This window comes from Muscardinus avellanarius (assembly GCF_963383645.1).
Source record: "Muscardinus avellanarius genome assembly, chromosome: 12".
Lineage (NCBI taxonomy): Eukaryota > Metazoa > Chordata > Mammalia > Rodentia > Gliridae > Muscardinus > Muscardinus avellanarius.
This window is the reverse complement of record NC_137798.1, coordinates 2,865,708-2,888,863: the sequence shown is the minus strand read 5'-3', so window position 1 is coordinate 2,888,863 and position 23,156 is coordinate 2,865,708. Positions and strand designations below refer to the sequence as shown.

Below are 23,156 nucleotides of genomic sequence, written 5' to 3'. Positions count from 1 at the left end.
ACATATTTATAAAGATAAAAATATATAAAGGTAAAAATATACTATATATATATATTATATGGATTAAAATTTCTATAAATCTAACAGTACAAAACACAATCCAGAGACAACTTAGAAAAATATTTTAAGAAAGTAGCCAGCAAACTTCCTTAATACAAAATAATACATAAAAACTCAAGAGAAAAACAAGAAGACTCTACAAGGGGAAAAGACATAAATAGAAAAAGGGAAAATTCAAATGACTAATAAGCTTATGAAAAAAGTTCTACTCTACCAGAATTACAACTTAAAATAAGTTAAGTCTTCTATAACCATGAGGTTAGCAAGAAACTTGGTAATATTCTAAATGTTACAGCCAGGCGTGATGGCGCATGCTTGTAAGTACTTGGAAGACTGAGACAGGAGGATCTTGGGATCATGGCCAGTCTCAGCTACATAGTGAGGCCCTCTGCAACTTAGTGAGGCACTATTCCAAAATAAAGAATAAAAAAAAATGGGGCTGGGTATGTAGCTCAGTGGCAGAATACCCCTGTGTTCAATCCCCAGTATCAAAAAAAAAAAAAAAAAAAAAAAAATTACAGAGGCCATAGTAAGACAAAATTTTATTTACCCTACAGGTAGGGGTTCCCAAATTCCAAATTCTGGAAAATAATCTGCTCAACAGGTTTAAAAGAATTAACTTCATAATCTTTGACATGGTAAATTTTCTCTTAATCTACCATTTCTGGTAAAATGTATAAGCTATAAAAATTATGTAAAAACATTCTTAGTTTTCTTTTTTGGAAAAAATTGAGCACATACAGAAAAAAGACTTACATGCTGGTATTAAGTTCTACAGCATGGCTGGTGTGGTGGCACATACCGGTAATCTCAGTACTTGGGAGACTGAGATAGGAGGATCACTGGTACGAGCCAGCCTCAGCAACTTAGCAGGAGCCTCAGCAATGTAGGGAGACCGTTTCAAAATAAAAAGGGCTGGGGGTGTAGCTCAGAGGTAGAATGCCCCTGAGTTCAAACCCCAGTACCAAAAAGCAAAAGTAGTTCTAAGGTACAAGAGCCAGTCTCAAAGTCTGAGGTTGCCAATCCCTACCAGCGACTACAGTTTCCAGTCTCTCAATGCCTCTCTCTTCAATGAAGGACCACTGTGCAGTTGAAGGAAGTCACCAGTAAGAGAGAGATCAGAAAACAACAACAAAACAAAAAACAGGCGAATGAAAAATTACCCTCGAGGACACTCATTTAATTGAAGGGGGGAAAAAAATCACACTGCATTAAAGAAATTAGTATATCCAAAAACATGAAAGTAAAACTGGGGACATCCCCAATAGAGTACATCAGAAAGGAAGAGACAGAATATGAGAGAAAATACAGCAACTTAAGCAGGTCTATCCAGGATGCCTCACATCTGACTAACAAGAATTTCAAAGATAAAAAGGGAATAAATTAATAAAGCAAAATATAAAAGCTCATATAAATATAAAATATAAAAGGTCATCTAGTGTTCAGCATAATCAATGAAAAGAGACAGAAATCAACACACACTGTAAAATTTCAGAACTCCAGAGAGATGCCAATAGCATCCAGAAAAAATGAAATGTCATCCAAAAGAAAGAATGACAACAGGCTTCTTAAGAGCATAGTAAACTCCTTTTACATTGCTACAAGAAACATTGCCTTCAGCATTCTTAGAGAAAAAGACTGCTATTTATCCAAATAATCAAAAGCGACAGTAGATAAACCTTTTCAGAATGCTGGGATTCAAACAATCAGGTTCTATGCGCCCTTACTAGGAAGTTCTTGTGAATGTACTACAGCATAATGAGGAAATAAACAGTGAACGAGCAGGTCACACGGTACAGAAATAGAGAGCGGCCAATGGAAAGCCATAAAGCTCTCAGTAAGAGGATGCGAGTTTCTAGGACAAAAACTCAAGAAATGCAGAGCTCATTAGAGGGCTTAATTTTTTAAAGTATTATTAAGAAAAATTAAAGCCTATCATATAGCAGAAATACAATGCAAGAAAAAAACAAATTTAATTGAAAGATGATACATCTGTCAGTTGCATGGCCTCCCAAAGATGCCCACAGCCTCAGGTCCATTGTGTACTATCTGTGGACCCCCCTATCCTTATAAAGAGAGTCAAAATATCCTTATAAGGATCCTTATAAAGAGACAAGAGAGTGTCAGAGACAGAAGATAATATGATGATATAAACAAAGAGGAAAAACTATATCATATTCTGCTGCTAGCTTTGAAGACAGAAGATGAGCCTGAGAGCCAAAAAAAAAAAAAAAAATGCAAGTGGCACCTAATTAGAAGCGAGGAAATGTAAAGACACGGATTCTCCCATAAAACATCCGGGAGGAATGCAACTCTGCCAGTATCTCCACTAGAATTTTTGACCTCCAGAACTAGAATTAATTTGTATTATTTAAGCAACTCAGTTTATAGCAATTTGTTACAGAAGCCAGAAAAAACTAATAAAATACTACAGAGAGAGCGAGAGACAGCGAGAGACAGACAGACAGACAGACAGACAGACACAGACAGAAAAAGAGAAACCGAACACGTGAGAGCCAAAAAAAGAACTGAAAGCTCCAGAGCAGAGTCAGGACACCCAGGAGACCCAGCCCAGACGTCAGCTGAATGAAGAAGCTACATGTGTTCATCAGTTCTGTGTTGTTACTAACAAAACCCCTGAGGGTGGATGACCCATACAGAGGTTTATCTGGCTTATGATTCTGGTGACTAAAGGATTCAAACACCATGGCACAAGTGTTCTGGCAAGGAGCCCCCGGAATGAATCATAATTTGGCAAAGAAGTAGAAAGAGAAACAACCACATGCTTGGAAAGGGGCCAGGCACTCATGCAAGAATTAACTCTTTCCTGCAAAACCAAACCCACTCCTCAAGACCAACACTAATTCATTCATGAGGACAGATGGCCTAAATACCTTCCATTAGGCCCCGCCTCTTAAGGAGCCACCACCTCAAGGCCGCCTGAGTGGACTAAGCTTCCAGCACAAGAACACTCGAGGGACAGTCCACATCCAAACCAAAGCCCTGCAAAAGTGAGCCCAACTGATAGGACATGGAGCGGAAGAACTGCTCAATTAATCAGAAAATGGAATCACAACGCCTGAACTTCACCTGTAGTCAGGACAAAGTAAAAGAGTAAAAGGCACTGATTTATCCTCCAACCTGAACAACTAAGAAGGAACAAGACAAGGTGAAACGCCATTTTCATATAGTGAACATCAAAAAGCTCAGGAGAGTGAGCCCGGAAAAGAGAGAGGCCTACAACTGCTCCTGCTTACTGCCTGAGAGTCCAAGCTATGATGCAGGATGGAGTCGGGAGGATCCAGACTGAGCCTGAACAGAAACCAAAGACACGAAGCAGGAGTGATGGAAGACAGCGCTCTAAAAACCTATCGAAAGAGATTCCTATTTAAGACTGCTCCCACTCCAGAAAGCCCTTTCCAGTGCAAAATATTCTGTGTTTACCTAGCTTTAAGACAATTCTAAGAAGACCTGCTTGGTCATCAGTACTACTACAGGTGTGCCTGCAGCTCGGTTTTTGTTTAGTTTTGTTTTGCGGTACTGAGTATGCAACCCAGGGGCATTCTACCTCCAAGTGACACCCCCAGAACTATTATTTTTTTATTCATTTTGTAATAGGATCTCACTGAGTTGCAAAGGGCCTAAGTAGCAGAGGTTGTCCTCGAACCAAGATCCTCCTGTCTCGCCTCCCAAATGCTGGGATTACAAGCGTGTGCCACCATACCCAGCCATAGCTAGGTTTTTAAATTAGTTGCTCACTATATATTTCATTATCTTATAGGATGTCCCTTCTTTTATGCATATTCTGGAATAAATTACAATATCTATGCATTTAAAATAAAGATAAAATGCTAGGGAGAAATTAAATTATTTGCAAACAGAAATGTATACAAGACTGGGATCATGATATATAAGACCAGCAGCTGACCTGCCCAAGTGGCTCAGCAAATGTGAGTTACTAACAGCAAGCAAGAGCTTGAAGCGCTTTCAAAGGGCGCCACCTACAGGACACAAACGGGAACACAGTCTTACCTTTGCTCTATCAGACCACCCAAAGGACTGCACTGTCACATCTAACCGCTTCATTAACATCCGCCGGCGGCACTCATATTCACAGGAAAGGGCATCGTTGATTCTTTCCAGTTGCTCCTGAAGAATTCAGAACAAAACCCATACGCGTAAGATTCACAATGCACAGAAAGATATGTGAAAATGCCGTAAACACTTCCCACTGACTCAAAAGATACTACCCTTGACCATTCTCTGATCCTATGAGACTTTATGGCAGATTATGTAAACAAGAGAGCATTTGATAGAACATTCGCGCTCTTCAGAATATATGAGACCAGTTTATCTTATCTTCATAAACATACTAATTTAAGTAAGATATGTACTTGCTAGCTAAGTATGGGTCAGTCATTTCTCATCTGTCAGCCTTAAAGATACTATCCTTTTTGAAATCAAACAACCACACTAACATGTTGGGTATCATCAATATTCTTGGCCAGGCATATTTTTAATTGATACTTTGATTGAAGAAATGTTGGGACATATTATTCTAGAATATTACTCCATTTTAATTCTCCAAAGTAACATGTGCATGCTTACAACGAACATCTGGATGCCCATTACTATGTCACTACTATGGTTTGGATGTTCTTGTCCCCACAGAGGCTCCTGTATTGGAGGCCTGTCTGCAGGGTGGCAGTACTAGGAAGAGAGCGTTAGGAATGAGCGCAGCCTTGAAAAGGCCCTTGGGTCAAACAGGTGCGTGCCCTGGACAGGGACTATGGGAGCTCGGCCTCTCTGGCTTCCTGTTTGACCTCAGGATCCCCTCCCTTCCACACACATTGCCATCCATCCTGAGATTACACAGCAAGAGGCAGCCAGCCCCTGCCAGAGCCTCCACTGCGCTGTTGAGACTTTCAGCCTCCAAAATAAAAAGAGCTATTATGGAAGCTAAATAAAGATTTCTTTATAAACTTAGCCTGACTTGAGTACTTTATTACAGTAACAACAAAAAAAGACCAATACAACCAACACATCAACTTAATTATATAAGGTTGTGTATATACTGTAGTTGTTCCTATACTGTTATAGAAAGAAAGATTTACCGCCTGTTCCGAACTTAAGTCAATTTTCAGCAGTGGTTTTCCGACATGATTTTTCTGGACTTTGGAAAGAATATCCTTCACCTAGAAGGAAATACAAAAGATTGTGAAAATGTCTACACCTAAATTAAAACAATTTTATTCTGGTTTCAATTGTTCAACATTAGAGAATAAATAAAATGTTAACATAAAATAATTAAAGTACACTTCTACACACCAAGAAGTATCATTCCAAGTACAGGGATTTGGGATTACAAGTGTGCGCCACCACACCTGGCTGTGCAAGTACTAGGGAGTGAGCACAGAGGCACACCTTCAAACTACACCTTCAAACTACGCCTTCAAACTACGCCTTCAAACTACACCTTCAGTCCAATTCTATATCTGATTTGTAAAGAGGGTCTCACTAGGTTGCTGAGAGCCCTGCTAAGTTGCCCGAGACTAACTTTGAACCTGCGATCCTCCTGTCTCAGCCTCCCAAGTACTGGGATTACAAGTGTGAGTCACCACACCCAGCTTGCAAAGTGACTTCTGTCATGAAAAACTGGCAAACTCTAAGGGTACTCATCCAAGAATATTAGATATAAGGCCAGGTATGGTGGCTCGCACTTGTAATCCCAGCATTTGGGAGGCTGAGACAGGAGGACTGTGGTTCGCGGACAGCCTCAGCTTCTACTTAGCCCTTTGCAACTCAGTGAGACCCTATTTCAAAATAAAGAATAAGCCGGATGTGATGGCACACGCTTGTAATCCCAGCACTTGGGAGGCTGAGACAGGAGGATCGCACAGGTTCGAAGCCAGCCTCAGCTACTTAGCGAGACCCTGTTTCCAAATAAAATATAAAATAGGTCTGGGAGTGTAGCCCAAAGGCAGAAGGCCCCTGGGTTTCATCCCCAGTACCACAAAAAATAAAAAAAGAAAAAAGAAAGAAAGAATAAAAAATAGAGATGGGGATGTAGCTCAAAGGTAGAATGTGCTTGGGTTCCATCCCAGTATCACACAAAAAAGAATATTAGATACAAATAAATTAAGTCACATGCATATTAAGTCCAAATCCAAAATTTAGATGATAAGAAGACGAACTTCTCTTGGAATAATAGATATATCTTACACTTACAGTTATACTTTCTTTCTTTTTTTGGGGGGGGGGGTGGTACTGGGGTTCCTGGAAGCCCTTCTACCTCCAGGCTAGACTCCCAGACCTATTTTATATATATATATTTTTTAAATTTGGAAACAGGGTCTCCTAAACCAGCGCGGCTGGCTTCGAACCTGCGCGATCCTCCTGTCTCCGCCTCCCAAGCGCGGGGATGACAAGCGTGCCCACCATGCCCGGCACACTTTCATTTTTAATACAGCACATTATATTAGCACGCAACAGATTTGGGGGGGAATAAAAATAAAACAAATAAAATACCTTTGATTCCACTTGGTTTAGCATAACTGGAATGTCAGAAGCCGTTGACTTGGGCACACCAAGAGCATCACACACAGCTTGAACTTCCTGATAAATTTCACTGTTCTTATCTAACTGAGAATTTTTACCTTTCTTCTTCTGTAAAATCTGTGAAGCTTGAAGTTCTGTACTTAAAAATACTATAATAAAAAAGGTTAAAATGAATGTTAATATCTGCACAAAAATTTCTTAGAATATATATATATGTATGTATGTATGTATGTATGTATTTGTGTGTGTGTGTGTGTGTGTGTGTGTGTGTGTGTCCCTTCACTTCCATTTCATCTAATCCACTCAACAGCCATATTTAAAAAAATTACTCAACAGTCTCGTTCAGTCATAGTTCTCAATTCTGCCTGCCCATGAGAAGCAACCTTGGGTTTAAAACAAACTATACTTGCCTGGTGTGGTGGCACACCCCTATAATCCTAGTGCTTGGGAGGCTGAGACAGGAGAATCACAGGTTCGAGGACAGCCTCAACAAGTAGTGAGGCTCTCATCAGCCTAGCAAGACCCTGTTTCCAAGTAAGAAGTAAAATTGGGCTGGGGGTATAGCTTGAAGGCAGAACGCCTCTGGGTTCAGTCCTCAATAACACACACACACACACACACATCTAACTTGCACTTCATAACTACTAGGTCAGAATCTCTAAAGATGGGATCTTGGCAGTAGTACTTTTACACAGTTTTCCAGATATTTCTTCTGCTTAGTTTAAGTTGAAACTGCTATGTTAAATTGTGGCTTTTTGTATGCATGTAATTTTAAATAAATAAAAATAGAAAACTAGCATCTTAATTTCGGTAGTGAAAAGTTAGTTAGTTTGTTTGTTTATTTATTTATTTATTTATTTATTTATTTATTTATTTATTTTTGTGGTACTTGGGTGGAACCCAAGGGTTTTCTACCTCTGGGCTAAACTCCCAGACCTATTTTTTTTTATACTTTATTTGGAAACAGGGTCTCACTAAGTTGCTGAGAGCCTCACTAAGTAGCTGAGGCTGGCTTTGAACCTGTGTGATCCTCCTGTCTCAGCCTCCCAAGCGCTGGGATTACAAGCGTGCACCCACCACGCCTGGCTGTGAAAAGCTAATTTAAATCAAGAATATAACCATGTACTAAATAAAAATGTTGTCAGCATAAGGCAAGGTAGTCAGTTTAATTTTTTTATATATATATATAAACCCAGAAGCAGTGGCACATGCCTGTAATCCCAGCTACTTGGAAGACTGAGGCGGGAGGATCTCAAGTTCAAGGAGAGCCTGGGCAAAATAATGAGATCCTATTTCAAAATAAACAGGGCTGAGGATAGAGGTCCCTGTAATCACTTGCCTAGAATGTTTGAGGCCCTGGGTTCAATCCCTAGTATCACAAAATAACAGTAATATCTAATAAGGGGAAATGAGGAGGACAATACATTAAGTGAGCAGGAGAAGGAGATGAGTGTGTCTGCAACCGCTTCTCAGTCTTATTTGAGAGACAGCGCACATGCGCACACATCCATGCATGTAGGAAAAGAGAAAGGAAATAAACCAACAAGGTACTTCTCATCCGAGAAGGGAACTTATTTTCTTCTTTACAATTTTATGTACTTTCTAAGACTTACATGGTGAGCACGAAGTTTTTTTAGTTTACCATTTTAAGCATTTTTAAGTGTAGAGTTTTGTGGCCTTAGGACATTTACATGACTGAGCGCCCATCACCACCCCCCACCCCCAGAACTTCACGTCCCCGTCACACTCGGCACCCACAGACCGTAGGTCCCCATCACTGCCTTCCTGGACATTTTTGTAATTTTATAAGAACTTTGCCAACTTTTATTTCTTTCTTCTGACTTCTACTGCAAGTGGGTAGCATTGTTACTCCTGAGCTTCTTAATAGCGAAGGCAGAAAGTGTAACATGATGCATAATATAGTTCTCATTGGCTGATGGTAAAGCACGCAAGTTCCTCTAGGCCACTACTCATAGCTTCTTTTCTATCCCAGTACACCCAGTAAGCCAGGGTCATTTCAGCCTCTTATTAATACCAGCGGTTCATTAATCAGTGACGCACACTGAATGGGAAGACATAAACAGTGTGAGAACTGAAGTGCGGGGGGCGCGTGACTTTGGTCCCCTCAGTATACACAAGGTCATTCAATGTCAGCACTTCTCTCATCACCAACCAAACACACACACACACAACTTGACTAACACTAGAACCTATGAGGAATATGTTACATGATACAAATGAAACAAAAATGTAAAAAATAATTAAAAGTAAATGCTACAAAATTTTATCAAATGGCCAGTTAGTACAACTTTAAAAATAGCATGAAAATAAGGTAAAACACTTTGAAAGGACCTAACCCAAACAAATGGATGTATTACTTATTGTAATTGTTTCAGTATAGATAATTTAATATCTAAAAATAAGATATAGTCATCTGCTTAGCCGCCTAGTTCCCTGAATTTTACAAATTAAACAGGACTTTGGAGATCACCAACTTTAGTCGTCTAGCTATAATTGTTCAGAGATGAATTAAGTGAAAAAAAATATTCAAAAATACTATATACAGCACAAAGGGCACTATATATTAACCATATTATCACAGTGTTAGAGGTTTTACTAGTAGAATTAAAACTACATTTATGCAAACACTTCTTAGCTTCATATTTTAGATCAAATACTAAGACCTTTTTAATATATAAAATGCCTATGCTTTATTAATGAAACCGCATACATTTTGACTTAAAAATAACAATAAGCAGATCTAACAAATGCACTTAAATGTCCAAGGAAAGATAACTTACATAAAAGTTTCAAACAGTCATCCTTCTTTTTTAAACGGTCTTTAATATCTCCTGATACGAGAACGGAATATGGGCAAGCCATTTCTTTTAAAAACCCACTTATCTCAAGCTGGAAGCTCTCTAAGTCATCTCTCCCTTTAAAAAGAAAAACCACAAAACATTTCCTGATTAGTTACCACATAGCCCAATACCGTAAAATCCACTACTTGATTTCAATTTTACATTCAATTCTAAAGTTCACTATCAAACTTACTCTTTACATATATAACTGAAAAGTCTAAGTAAAGACAGCCCAACAATTTCCGTACACATACAAAGTAACACTTAAAACATAAACACTTGAATAAGTATCAATGTAAGAACATAATCAGTCATGATACTAAATACTTTCATATTTAAATCTCTGACAATTCTAGTCCAATGGGACCATTCATAAAAATCAGATAAACTGAAAAGGGTCTCACTGAGTAGCTGAGGCTGGCTTTGAACCTGTGTGATCCTCCTGTCTCAGCCTCCCAAGCGCGGGGATTACAAAAATTAAAATTTTAAATAACCAAATGCAGGCTCCATGTTTTTCTAACAAACAATACTAGAGTTAACACAGCAGTTATAGAGGTTTTCCCCTGTACAGTGGTCACGCTGTAGATAAAGCTATGCATTGTTACGTCGGTTCATTTGCTATCCAACATAAAGGTGAATGAAACCATGGCAATACCAGCTGACGTGAGACTTTCTTCCAAGTTGCACAATGATTTTATCTGAGAGCCTAACCAAATGCAGAGCTCTGAAAATTCGGGTGAAGACAGCCCCCCTTCCGCTGCTTTGGAGAGTGCCTGTTCTTCTAACAGTGGTCCCTTATACCTAGAAAGAAAGAAAGAAAGAAACGCTAAGAAGAAGCCTCCTCATACTTTTCTATGATGGCCAGCTACCTTTATTTTTTAATTTATTTTTATGTATTTATTTATTTTATGGTACCCAGAGGCATTCTACTTCTGAGCTACACTCCCCATTCAATTTTATTTTATTTTTTATTTAAAAACAGGGCCTCACTAATTTCATAGGATCTTGCTATCTTACGACAGTTGGCTATGAGCCTGCAATCCTCCTGTCTCAGCCCCCCACCAAGCACTGGGATTATAGGCATGCACCACCATGCCTGGCATCACTGCCTTTTTTTTTTTTTAATTAGTTTTACTGGAACACAGCCAATAAGTGTATTAATTTACAGATTAAATGTATAAATCTACAAATTGTCTATGTCTGCTTTCAAAGTCTATACTGTATCTGGCCTTTTACAGAAATTATTTGCTGATCCTTCCTCTCTATAGTTAATATTTGGCTTTTTTTTTTACCACATTTCATTTTACAGTAAAATACCAACTGTAAGTATTGCATAACAAAGTCAAATAATAGAAAGGCTAACAGCTTAATATTATTTACAAAAATATGAAATATAAAAAAGTACAGATAAAAATTTCAAATGTAAAAAGTAAACCTGAGCCGAGTGTGGGGGCATATGCCTGTCATCTCAGTACTTGAGAGGCTGGGACAGGAGGATTACAAGTTCCAGACTAGCCTCAGCAACTGACTCTCAGAACCAATGAGACCGTTTCAAAACAAAACAAAAAAATAAACAGGGCTGGGATATAGTTCTGTAGTAGAATGCCCTTGAATCCAATTCCCAGTCAAAGGAAGAAAAAAAAAAAAAAAACAAAACAAAGAACGAACCTAAATCTGAGAGCGACAGATGAGATCATTTTAACCTAAATTACTTATTTATTTCTTTGGGGTTTTTTTTTGTTGTTGTTGTTATTGTTGTTTATTTTGTTTTTCTGTTTGTTTGTTTGTTTGTTTGTTTGCAGTACTAGGGATGGAACCCAGAGGCATTCTACCTCTGAGCTACACCCCAGCCCTATTTTTTATTCTTTATTTTGAAACAAGTTTTGGAGGGCCTTACTAAGTAGCTGAGGCTGGCCATGAACCTGTGATCCTCCTGTCTCAGCCTCCCAAGTAGTGGGATTACACGTGTGTCACCATGCCTGGCTTATTTCATAATTTTATGCTTTTAAATGTTTTAAAATACCATATATATTATTGTAATTAAATTAGACATCAATTCTCTACTTGTATTGTTCTTTATGCAACTACATTTTAAACTAATTCATAGCCGGGCGTGGTGGCGCACGCTTGTAATTCCTGCACTTTAGAGGCTGAGACAGGAGGATCGCACAGGTTTGAAGCCAGCCTCAGCTACTTAGTGAGGCTCTCAGCAATTTAGTGAGCCCCTGTTTCCAAATAAAATATAAAATAGGTTTGGGAGTATAGCCCAGAGGTAGAAAGCCTCTGGGTTCCACCACCAGTACCACCAGAAAAAAAAAAAAAAAATTCATAGATTTTAGTGATTTGCTGTGGTCTGAGCCACTGCAGGTATTATTCTGATATTTTAAATTGTTGTATCTCTGATAAGTAGGAGCCTACTCATGACTTGTTTCTAGTATTCTTTGAATACTTTCTTTTCTTCCTATGACAAGATGTTCCTGCTCTAGACTTGTAATCAGACATTGCTCAGAATCCTTGGTCCTTTTTAATGGCATTTATATTTTATCTAATCTATTTTAACGACATTTGCATAATCCTATTGTATAAAATAGATATAAATTATAGAGTCTCAGAATAGGAAATTTAGCATTATTACTAACAATAAAGTTATAGGAAGCAGTTTAAAGTTTCAGATTAATTGAGCAATTCATTCCTGTGAATCAAATTCCTTAACTGTGCTTGACCTCTGTAAATCAAATTCAAACCTTATTATTTTAGTGGCTTTATTTTTTAGAAACTTTTCATCTCACGCTCCCAATGGATAGGTGTGTATCTGAAGATACACTACCGCTGCAGCTGTGCTCCCGGGAGGGAGATGGGATTCTGGGATCTCAAATATCACCACGGGCCTGGCTATTGCTTACTTGGAGGTTGTTGGTCACTGTTCTGCCCAGGCTGCACAGCCTATTTTGCACTGCAAGCTCAGCCTGCTCCTACCACTCACTCCAATTCAAAGGTTTTCTGATCCATGGGCTGCATACAACACTCAGCCTCTCCTTGGATTCCAATACGCTCAGCTTACCACACTGATCTGTTTCACGTCACCAATTGGTGTGCACACACAAACTGAGTCCTACTGGAATAAGTGTAAAGAAAAATGTAAGGCCACGAGGAGTTCCTCTTGACATGCTGACTCACCTTTGGCTGAATTTATATGATACAGTTTGGAAATAATGCTTTCTAGCCCTGTTCACTGCACATATCAGAACAATTTCCTATTAACTCATATAATCCTTGACTTTAACATTTAGTATGTTTTAGTAAAAATATCTAGGAACAAATTCTTCACTTGAATACATCTGAGGAAAATTGTTCAATTGATCCAGTTTGGATAAGTGATCTTTTTTTTTTACATTCCAGAAGGATGCACAGAAAAACAATTCCTTTCCATGCAATTAATCCACCTTCAATATATAGACATTTCTTTCATTTTGCTTTTAATTTTTAGGGCATTTGTTTCTTTTTTGTTTTGATTACATTTTTATTCCATTTTGCTTATAATTATGTAAAACATGTACATGGTATTAAAGTCTAATTTACAAAACAAGATTATATTTACATAAATCTAGTTTGCAATCTTAATCATATCTTATTCCCTCTTCTCTGCCTCCTACCCCATAGGTAAATATTTATTAGTTCCAGGTTATCCTTCTATAATGGTTTTTAATATAAAAGCAAATGTTTTTTTAAAAAAGTATTTACTACACACTGTTCGACTCCTTGCTGTAAATACATACATGCTCACACATATACACATTTGCCTATAATAAAAATCAGTATTTAGATACAATTTAATTAATTTTACAGTTGCTGAGTACTTAACTGCCTAGATGTATCTGACTTCATCAGTTACTCTTTTTTATATAGCTCTTACTTTTTTATATTCATATAGTATTTGGTGCCCTTCTCCCCGCCCCTCCCCTTTTTCTCTCCCTCCAAATTAATTTATGTGGATGATACTGAAAATGGCACACATGCAGACTGGGCTTGGTGCCTCCCACTTGCCCTTCATCCCCTCCCAACAATGAGTGTCCAGGCTGACCAGGCTACGTTCATACTTTTACACATACTCAGATGTAGCTCCTCCCTTAATCAACCTCAGCCTTCTTCCTCTCCTATCCTTCCATTCTAGCTTTGCTGAGGTTTCCCCTCCATTATCTGGAGTCCCTCTGGTGTCCCTAATAGTCCCTAGCTTGAGCATATTAGAGAAAACATATGTCCCTTCATTTCTGTGCCTGGCTGATCTCCTTAACATAACATTCTCCAGGTCTTTCCATCTTCTTGCGAATGACATGATTTTGTTCTTCTTTACTGCTGAGTAGAATTCCATTGTGTATATTTCCCATAATTTTGTAATCCATTCATCTGTTGATAGAGACCTAGGTTGGTTCCTATTTTCGCTATTGCTATTTGTGCTGCTATGAATATAGGTATGCATAAGTTACTATAGTTCTCTGATTCCAACCCCCTTGGAAGGATACCAGGAGTGGTCTAGCCGGATCATACGGTGGATCCATTCCCAGTTTTCTAAGGAATCTCCACACTGATCTCCATAGCGGCTAAACTAGTTTACACTCCCACCAACAGTGTAAAAGAGTTCCTATTTCCTAACATTCTCACTACCATTTGTTGTTATTTGATTTCTTAATGCTTGCCACTCTGACTGGGGTTAGATGGAATCTCAGTGTAGTTTTGATTTGCATCTCCCTGATGGCCAATGATGTTGAACATTTTTACTTGTATCTATTGGCCATTTGTATCTCTTCTTTTGTGAAGTGTCTATTCAATTCAGTTGCCCAATTCTTTTTTTTTTTTTTTTTTTTTTTTTTTTTGTGGTACTAGGGGTGGAACTTAGAGGCTTTCTACCTCCAGGCTATATTCCCAGACCTTTTTCTATTTTATTTGAAAACAGGGTCTCACTAAGTTGCTGAGAGCCTCACTAAGTAGCTGAGGCTGGCTTTGAACCTGTGCGATCCTCCTGTCTCAGCCTCCAAAGCGCAGGGATTACAAGCGTGCGCCACCACGCCCGGCTGCCCAATTCTTAATTGGGTTGTTTGTTTTGCTAGGGTAAAGTCTTTTGAGCTCTTTGTGTATTCTGTATATTAGCCCTCCATCAGAGTGGTGGCTGGTAAAGATCTCCCATTCTGTAGGCTTTCTCTTTAGATTATTGATGGTTTCCTTTGATGAGCAGAAACTTTTTAGTTTGATGCCATCCCACTTGTTAATTCTTGTTTTAATTTCCTGTGCTTTGAAGATCAGTTTCTAATGAAGGAAATGTAAGCTGTTCCCATTGTTTTGCTAATATAATTTGGCAATTTTTTTGGGGGGGTGCTGGTGGTGGTACTAAACCCAGGGGTGTTCTACCTCTGAGTTACACCCCCAGCCTATTTTATTCTTTATTTTGAAACAGGGTCTCACTAAACTGCTGAGGTCCTTGCTAAGTTTCTGGGGCTGGCTTTGAACCTGTGATCCTCCTGTTTCTGTCTCCCAAGTACTGGAATTATGAGTGTGCACCACTACTTCCAGCTTTATTTGGCAAATTTTTGTCACTGTATACCTGGGATAGATTCAGAGGTAAGATTATTAAGTCAAAGAGTAAATGGATATATAATTTTGCTATTAAATAATTTTTATTATTAAATGTTTCTTTTTATTACATTTAAACATTTAATTATTAAATGTTTCTTTTTATAAGAACTGTGCCATCAAGGTATCAAGAGTAGCCATTCCCTGGTAAAACACAGCTGTCAAACTTCTGGAATTTTGACCATCTGGTATATGTGGTATGTTTTTACCATCTGGTATAGTTTTAGCTTACACATCTCTATCAACAAGGTAAACATCACTGCATGTGTTTAAAGGCCATTTGCATTTATTTTCCTCTTAATTCTGAGAGAAACCTCATGAAGAGTATTTTCAAATGCCTATTTTGAAGGTAAGAAATTAAGATTTAACAAGAAGTGGGGCATGGTGGTACACACCTATAATACCAGTACTTGGGAGGAGACAGGAGGGTCTCAGGCTCACAGCCGGCCTCAGAAATTTAGTGAGGCCCTCCACAATTTAATGAGACCCTGATTCAAAATAAAAAAATAAAGCAGGGCTGGGGGTAGAGCTCAGTAGTAGAATGACCCTGGCCTCAAAAGCCAGTACCCCCGCCAAAAAAGAATTAGAGTATCTGCCTTCAGTAGCAGGCCAAATCCAGTGCTAGGCACACATATTTATAATTCACTGAACTTTCATAACATTAGTATCAGACTAATTCTATAGAATCGGAAGATAAGCAAGTAAGTGATGGCACTTGGATTTAACCCCCAGATCTGACCTCAAATAATCCACGTGACCTCTTAAACCCCTTCCCAACATCTGTGAGGAAACTAAGCAAATAACCTGGGCCTGTGATCCAGGCAGGAAAAGGCAGAGCTGGGACAGGATCACTCTCTGCTCCTCCCATCCAATGGCTGCCTCCCCTGTGTTACCCCTTCTTCCAGATCTTCAAGTGCCTCACTGAGATTAAATAATAGATGTCTCGTTTTCTCTCATTTGCTTTAATTTCTATAATAAAGCAAAAATCATAAACTCTTGAATAAATTTAATTCACAGTAGTAGATATGACATTTTTCACTGAAATGTCAATTATAAAATTTAACCATCACATCAATTCAATAACTCATCAAGTTACATCATTTCTTACACTTCTCTTATGAGCAAGGCTATACATCACTGCGTAAGTTTAAAGGCCATTGACATGAATTTAGCATGGAAAAAGAAAAACTTCATAATCCTTAATGCCTTAGCTCATCAAGTAATGTAAAAATAAAAGAGGAAAAATAAATGCATTTAACAAACCTGAGCACCTAATAACAGAATCATACTAGTGATTATCATTTATAATCTGTTTACGGCATGCTAGGTCAGCTTGTTCTGTATGAATAGTCCCTCATTTAATTACCATAATATCCCACATAATAAGTACTATTCTTAGCCTCACTTTACAGATGAAGAAACCTGAGCCATACACGCTACCTCTACAGCCCTACGTTTTTAACCTCTATTGAACTACCACTATCCAGAAACATATTAGCTGTTTTAAATAATAGACATGTCTAAAAATATTCTGCTAAACAATTTAATAAGAGTAAAAACTAGCTGGGCATGGTGGCGCACATCTGTAATTCCAGCATTCGGGAGACTGAGACAGGAGGATCGCAATTCGCGGACAGCCTCAGCTACTTAGTGAGGCTCTTTGCAATGCAGTGAGACCCTGTTTCAAAATAAAGAATAAAAAATAGGGCTGGGGCTATAGCTTAGAGGTAGAATACCCCTGGATTCCATCTGCAGTACTACAAAAAAAAAAAAAAAAAAAAGTACGAACTAGTCAGAGCAAGCTGAGCGTATGCCTGTAATCCTAGAACTTAAAACACTGAGGCAGGAGAATCACAGGTTTAAGGACAGCCTCAGCTAGTAGTAAGACTCTCAGCAGCCTAGCAAGACCCTGTTTCAAAATAAAAATAAAACAGGGCTGAGGTAACTCAGAGGTAGAGCCCCTAAGTTCAATATTATAAAAGGAAGGAAGGCAGGCAGGGAGGCTGAGTAAGAGCAATGCTTCTTAACTTTTATGTGCATATGAAGCTCTCAAGGGTCTTGTTTAAGATTCTAATTCAATATAGCTGGAGCGAGATCTGAGCACCTATATTCCTACTTGCCAGTTAATGTCAATACTGCTGATACAAAGAACTCTACTTAAGAAGTATAGTCCTGGAGTATTTCTCATTATCCTCCTGCAGTCTGAGAAGTTAGAGCAGGTATTAAAGAGTTGATTTGTACTGCATTTAGTAACTGTCAGTGCTGATCACCTTACTGATGCTTGAATTTCCAATGCAACACTACTGTTTCCTAAGACTAGCCACGCTCCTACTTTGTTCTATACACTCTTATTTAATTTAAAAACCGCCATTGCTAGCGTGGCATGGTGGCGCACACCTGTAATCCCAGTACTTGGGAGGATGAGGCAGGAAGATAGAAGGTTCAAGGACAGCCTCAGCAAGTTCTGAGATCTTCATCAACCTAGTCAGACCCTGCTTCAAGATAAAAATAAAATAAGGCTGGGGGTGCGGCTCAGAGGTAGAGTGCCCCTGGGTTCCATCCCCAGGAAAGAAAGAAAGAAAGAAAGAAAGAAAGAAAGAAAGAAAGAAAGAAAGAAAGAAAGAAAGAGAGAAAGGAGAAAGAAAGAGAGAGAGGGAGGGAGGGAGGAAGAAGAAAGAGAGAGAGGGAGGGAGGGAGGGAGGGAGGGAGGGAGGGAGCCATTGTTACTGCAAACACTAGACGACTGGATTGACCTCGTCAGGGCCCTCACTAGAACCATAGTTGTTGGTCTGACACTACTTCCAGCGAGATGATCCACATCGTTAGTCCATCAAGGCTGGAGGCTACTCTCCTCAAACAGATATACAGGGCCTAACTTACTTTATTTTCCATTTTCGTCAGCCAGCATATGAAGTGTGAGGTCCTTGCTTTTCCCGTCGTTTACCATCCTCCTGGCCTTGCTCTAATCGGGCTCTCCACCTTCCCTGCTTCCCGAACTCTTCCACTGCGTTCCACTGTAAACAACTTGTACATCTCTTCTCAGAAAGATTACTCCTACCACCCCTAGCTTTGGTTATTCTTACTCTCAATTCCCAAGCTCAGCTGGTAAGGTTTTTGTCCTCCGTACTTCCCAGCACATCATCCACATCACTGCTCCTGCTCCCCCATTATCTTATAAATATCCGCTGCTCCCCTGAAGCTCTGGCCAGTCACCCTCTTTCTATTGTGGTTTTCACCTATCAATCTCCTGGACGCTCCTCAGCTTTCCTTTGATCAGTTTCCCTCTCCAGCCCTACTCTTGCCATGACATGGAGTGTCTTCAGAGTCCATATGTTCGCCGGGTGTGGTAGCACATGCTTGTAATCCCAGTACTTGGAAGGCTTGAGACAGGAGGACAGAAGGTACAAGACCAGCTTCAGCAACTCAGTGAGACCTTGTTTCAACACAAAAAATAAAATCAGGATCAGGTTCTAGATCAGAGCTGGAATGCCCCTGGGTTCAATCCCCAGTATATCTCTCACACTCACAAACAGGCACAGTCCACACGGACACCCCATTAATACCCGAGGTCCCAGTTACTTCCTCTTTACAATTCCACCCATGCCAATCAGCCACCCTGCAGATCTTGCTTTCACTAGAACCACTCCAGCTCTGTTATACATAGGTATAACATCCCCTAACGAGCTCACTTATTAATAATACTCAGAGTTGACACAGTAGAGTCATGCGGTTGTACTGGACTGACCTGGGTGGTGCTCGGTAGAGTATGGCTGAGGAGCTGGTCCTCGGGGGTGCAGCCCTGGAGGTTGTGGATACGGTTCCTCCTCCCCTGGCTCGCCCTCTTGCTCCCAGCCTCCATGCTGTGAGCACAGTCCATGTGCTCTCCCTTCGCCATGCCCTGAGCTCTGCGGTCCCCAGCCTCACGTGGACGGAGTCAGAAAGTGTAAGAAAATGAATCTTTTTTCCTCTAAGTCAAGTGATCAATCGTTTAGACTACAGCTTCAAGAATGCTGATGGATACAACCTCCCAAATCACTCATTCAAATATATCCCTTAACTACAACCTGCTATTTGTCCTTTCAAATTCCTTTTCTGACCACTCACCTAAAATTGGATTTCCTCTCTATCTCCTCCCACTGGTCCCTCTATATTCTCTGTATTTATTAGCTCTTTCCTGTTTTCACTTAATTCCCTACTCAACTTAGACTCCCAGTATGTCTTTTCACTTTGCTGCTTAATGAATACTACTACAGAAATGAAATCTTGAGTTCTGATAGCCAATCAATCACAAAGTCCCACAAGGCACTTCCTTCCATATCCACTGTCACTAAACCTCTTTTGCAGACTATTCAATTCTCCATCCCATTTGCTGACAGATGTAACCTTTTCAAGTTAGGTGTCTAATTACTCCCCCTTTTGATTTAGAATGCTTCTATCACATCCCATTGTTGTTAGATAAAGAATAAAATCTACAACATAGCCTGAAAGGCATGCCCTGGTCCTCACCCACCGGAACTCTGGCATCCAATCTCCCACCACCCTGCCTTCCAGCCACACTAACTTCCTTTCTGACCCAGTACAGCACACTCCTTTCTACTCCAAGGTCTTTATGTCTGGTGTCACTGTAAGAACACCTCTGTCCTCCTTCCCCATCCCATCTCAGCTAACTGCTCTGCATCCTTCCTATTTCAACCCATGTCACTTGCTCAGGAATCTAACACGAATCCCTACACCTCCTGACATATCATCTTGTTCTTTTCATTTAAAGTGTTTATCACAGCTTAAAACTTTATGTTATCAGGTCTACTTCCATACATGATGGTAAGCGCCACAGGGACTGGATCGCAGACTCCTCAGAACAGTGTCAATATACAGCTGTGTTCCATAAATATGGGAATAAACTTCGTTCTATGACAGTGGCTCTTGATTTAGGCTATGAAGCTTTTAAAAGGTATGCATGCCTACACTGCACCTCTGGAGATGAGGATTCTGTCAATCTGTGGTACACACCAAACAGCAAAACATTTTTCACAAGCTCCATAAATGGTTCTGATGCACAACCAGATCTATGGGTTGAGATCTACTGTTCCACAAAATATCAGACTATTAAAACTAAAGCGAGCCAGGCATGGTAGTGCATGCTTGTAATCCCAGCATTCAGGAGGCAGAGACAGGAGGATTGCAGTTCATGGACAGCCTCATACTTAGTGAGGCCCTCCTCAACTCAGCGAGACCCTGTTTCAAAATAAAGAATAAAAAATAGATCTGGGTGTGTAGCTTGGCGGTAGAATGCCCCTGGGTTCCATCCCCAGACCCCCCCCCCACAGACACACAAAAAAATACTAAAGCAAATCATCTGCATTATCACTCATGTCAGACATGAGGAAAGTGAGTAATTTCTACCTGCTTTCATTTATAATATACAGTATCACTAACCTGTTCCTTCCCAGTTTTTTTCCTTTTAATTCCTCTCATTAATTTCTTTGTGTGTGTGTGTGGGGGGGTAACTAGGGGGTGGACCACAGGGCCTTTCTATCTCCAGGCTATACCCCAGACCTATTTTATAATTTATTTGGAAACAGGGGTCTCACTAAGTAGCTGAGGCTGGTTTCGATTCTCCTGTCTCAGCCTCCATGTACGCCACCACACCTGGCTCATGAATTTCTTTTTTATATGACAAACTAAAGCATCTTGACCTTAAATATCTTCATCAGCCGGGCATGGTGGTGCATGCTTGTAATCCCAGCATCAGGAGGCTAAGACTGTTCCAAAATAAAGAAAAAAAATAGGGCAAGGGGTGTGGCTCAAAGGTCAAATGCCCCTGTGTTCCATCCCCAGACCCGCAAAAAAAAGACAAAAAAATCTTCATCGCTATAAAAAACATTATTCACAAACTACATGGACATTTGAAAACAGGGTTCAATTACAATACAGGTATGTAAATAAATAGCTACTTTTTTCATATTTCATTACCATAAAATTTAATTACAAAATCCTATCCTCAGCTATTCCAGGAAAACCCAATTCTCAAGTATGTAAACTGTTTTACTTTCCATACTGAATAATGTGAAACTAATTTTTCTCCATAGACATCAATATTATCAAGAACTTCATTCCCCAAAACATTATATGAACACTAAGTTCAAGAAATAAAAGAAGAAAAGTGTTATCTTCTCCTTTTTCATAAATGATGTATATGCTCTCACTATTCTTACCTGGAGTACTTGGCAAGTCAAACTGGAGCCTAAACCTTTAGAAGCAATTCAACTTGTCTTGGTTATTTTCTTAACCAAGTTAAGTGAGAATCTCCAAGGAATTTCAGAGAAATTTTTTAAATGGCCCTTAAATAATCACTAGCTCTCCGAGTGTGGTGGTACATGCCAGTAATCCCAGTACTAGAGAGAAGCAAAGACTGGAGGATGGCAGGTAGGTGGACAGCTTCAGCCTCAGCAACATAGTAACACTCCCAGTAACCTAACAAGATCCTGGTTCAAAACGAATAATAAAGAGATCTAAGGGTATAGCTTGAAAGTAGAAAGCCTACAGGAAAGGGAGGGAGGGAGAAAGGGAGAAGAGGAGAGGAGAGATGGATGGAAGGAAGGAAGGAGAGAGAGGGAAGGAGAGAGAGGAAAGAGAGAAGGGCAAATAAATGTACAGATAGCTCCAACCTCTATAGTTTTGTTTTTGTTTTCTTAATCTCAACTCTCTGGACCTATGCACTCTCCTTTGAACTTTTTAATTGGCGGTACTGGGGATTGAACCCAGGGGCATTCTATCTCCAAGTTACACCCCAGATCTGTTTTTTATTCTTTATTTTTGAAACAGGGTGTCACTAAGTTGCGGAGGGCCTCCCGAAGTAGCTGGACCTGTGATCCTCCTGCCTCAGCCTCCCAAGTACTGGGATTACACATGTTGCCACCACGCCCGGCTTCCTTTGAACTTTCTTCATGTAGTCATTTACCCGTTCAATCAACCACTACCTACTGTGATCGATCCCATTGAATGGGGTCGTATTATCAGTAAACAAAATAGAAAAGGCGCCTTTTTTTTCCCGGGGCTGACTTGAGGAAGGATGGAGAAAGGGCAAGGGTGAAGTTCAAGAAGCCAATGGGCAGGACAAGATAATCTGGGAAGGGGCTGTGAGGACCGACAGGATGGGGGAGGGGTGTTGTTACATGAACGGATCCCCGCACCCGAATCTATGAACATCATCCCTCGCTCCGCTCCGGGAAATTCACTCGCCACAAGGCAATTATAACGAGCCGCAGACAGGGAGCTCTTTGTAGCCCCCGCTCTGGGAATGGATCCTCTGAAAACCGGCTTTTCTCCCTGCCTGGGAGGTAAACAAATACGCACCGATGGATGCCGTGGTCTAATGTTTGGACCCGCGCTGAATTAAAACACGTTCTCTTGTCAAAGACGCAGAAGTGACGCCCGGGCCCCGGGAAGCCCCCCGGGGGCCACCGCAGGGGCCCCCGCGCCCGGCGGGCTCAGGTCCCGGCACCCGCCGCGGGCGCCAGGGCTGCGCCCCCAGGAACCCCGCGGGACCCGCGCCCCAGCCGGCCCGCCCTCCGCTCCACGCCGGTTCCTCCCGCCCCCCGCTTAACTCCGTCGGCGCCGGCGGGAGCGCGCGGCCCGGGCCCGCACCGCCGCCATGCCGCCGCCATGCCGCCGCCGCCGCGGGGCAGGGGGGCCCGCGTCTCCCGGGAGAGGCCCGACGCTCACCCCAGCGCCTCCAGCGTGTCCAGCACGTCCCCCTCCATGGCCGCGTCGGGGCTCGGCTCCGGCCCGCGCAGGGTCCCCCGGCCCGAGGCGTCCGGCGCTCTAAGCGGCCCGCCGGAAACCGCGGCCCGCGCCAAGGTTCCGGCGGATGCGCGGGAGCGCCCCGGTCCGCCCCGGGTGCCCCGGCTGGAGAATCCGCGCTTAATAGGGCCCAAGGCGGCTCTGTCTCGCTGTTCTCTTAAAAATAGAGAGAAGTAAATGGCAGTACGATAGGAGTCTTCTTGCTGGGCCTTGTCTGTGTCGTGCAATCACTCTTAACCAATGTGATTC

General features: G+C 40.9%; 1 protein-coding gene across 1 annotated transcript in view; it reads right to left on the bottom strand.

Annotated features, from left to right (window-relative positions):
* Positions 1-22,867, bottom strand: part of FAM98B (family with sequence similarity 98 member B) — a gene marked incomplete at both ends in the record, with an annotated part of 28,222 nt that extends 5,355 nt beyond the window's left edge. The window contains 6 exons of the mRNA XM_080707959.1: positions 4,093-4,209; positions 5,175-5,255; positions 6,589-6,767; positions 9,420-9,554; positions 10,135-10,280; positions 22,830-22,867. Coding sequence (XP_080564085.1) covers positions 4,093-4,209; positions 5,175-5,255; positions 6,589-6,767; positions 9,420-9,554; positions 10,135-10,280; positions 22,830-22,867 — 696 coding nt within the window. The remainder of the gene's footprint in view (positions 1-4,092; positions 4,210-5,174; positions 5,256-6,588; positions 6,768-9,419; positions 9,555-10,134; positions 10,281-22,829) is intronic.
* Positions 22,868-23,156: the final 289 nt, after the last annotated feature.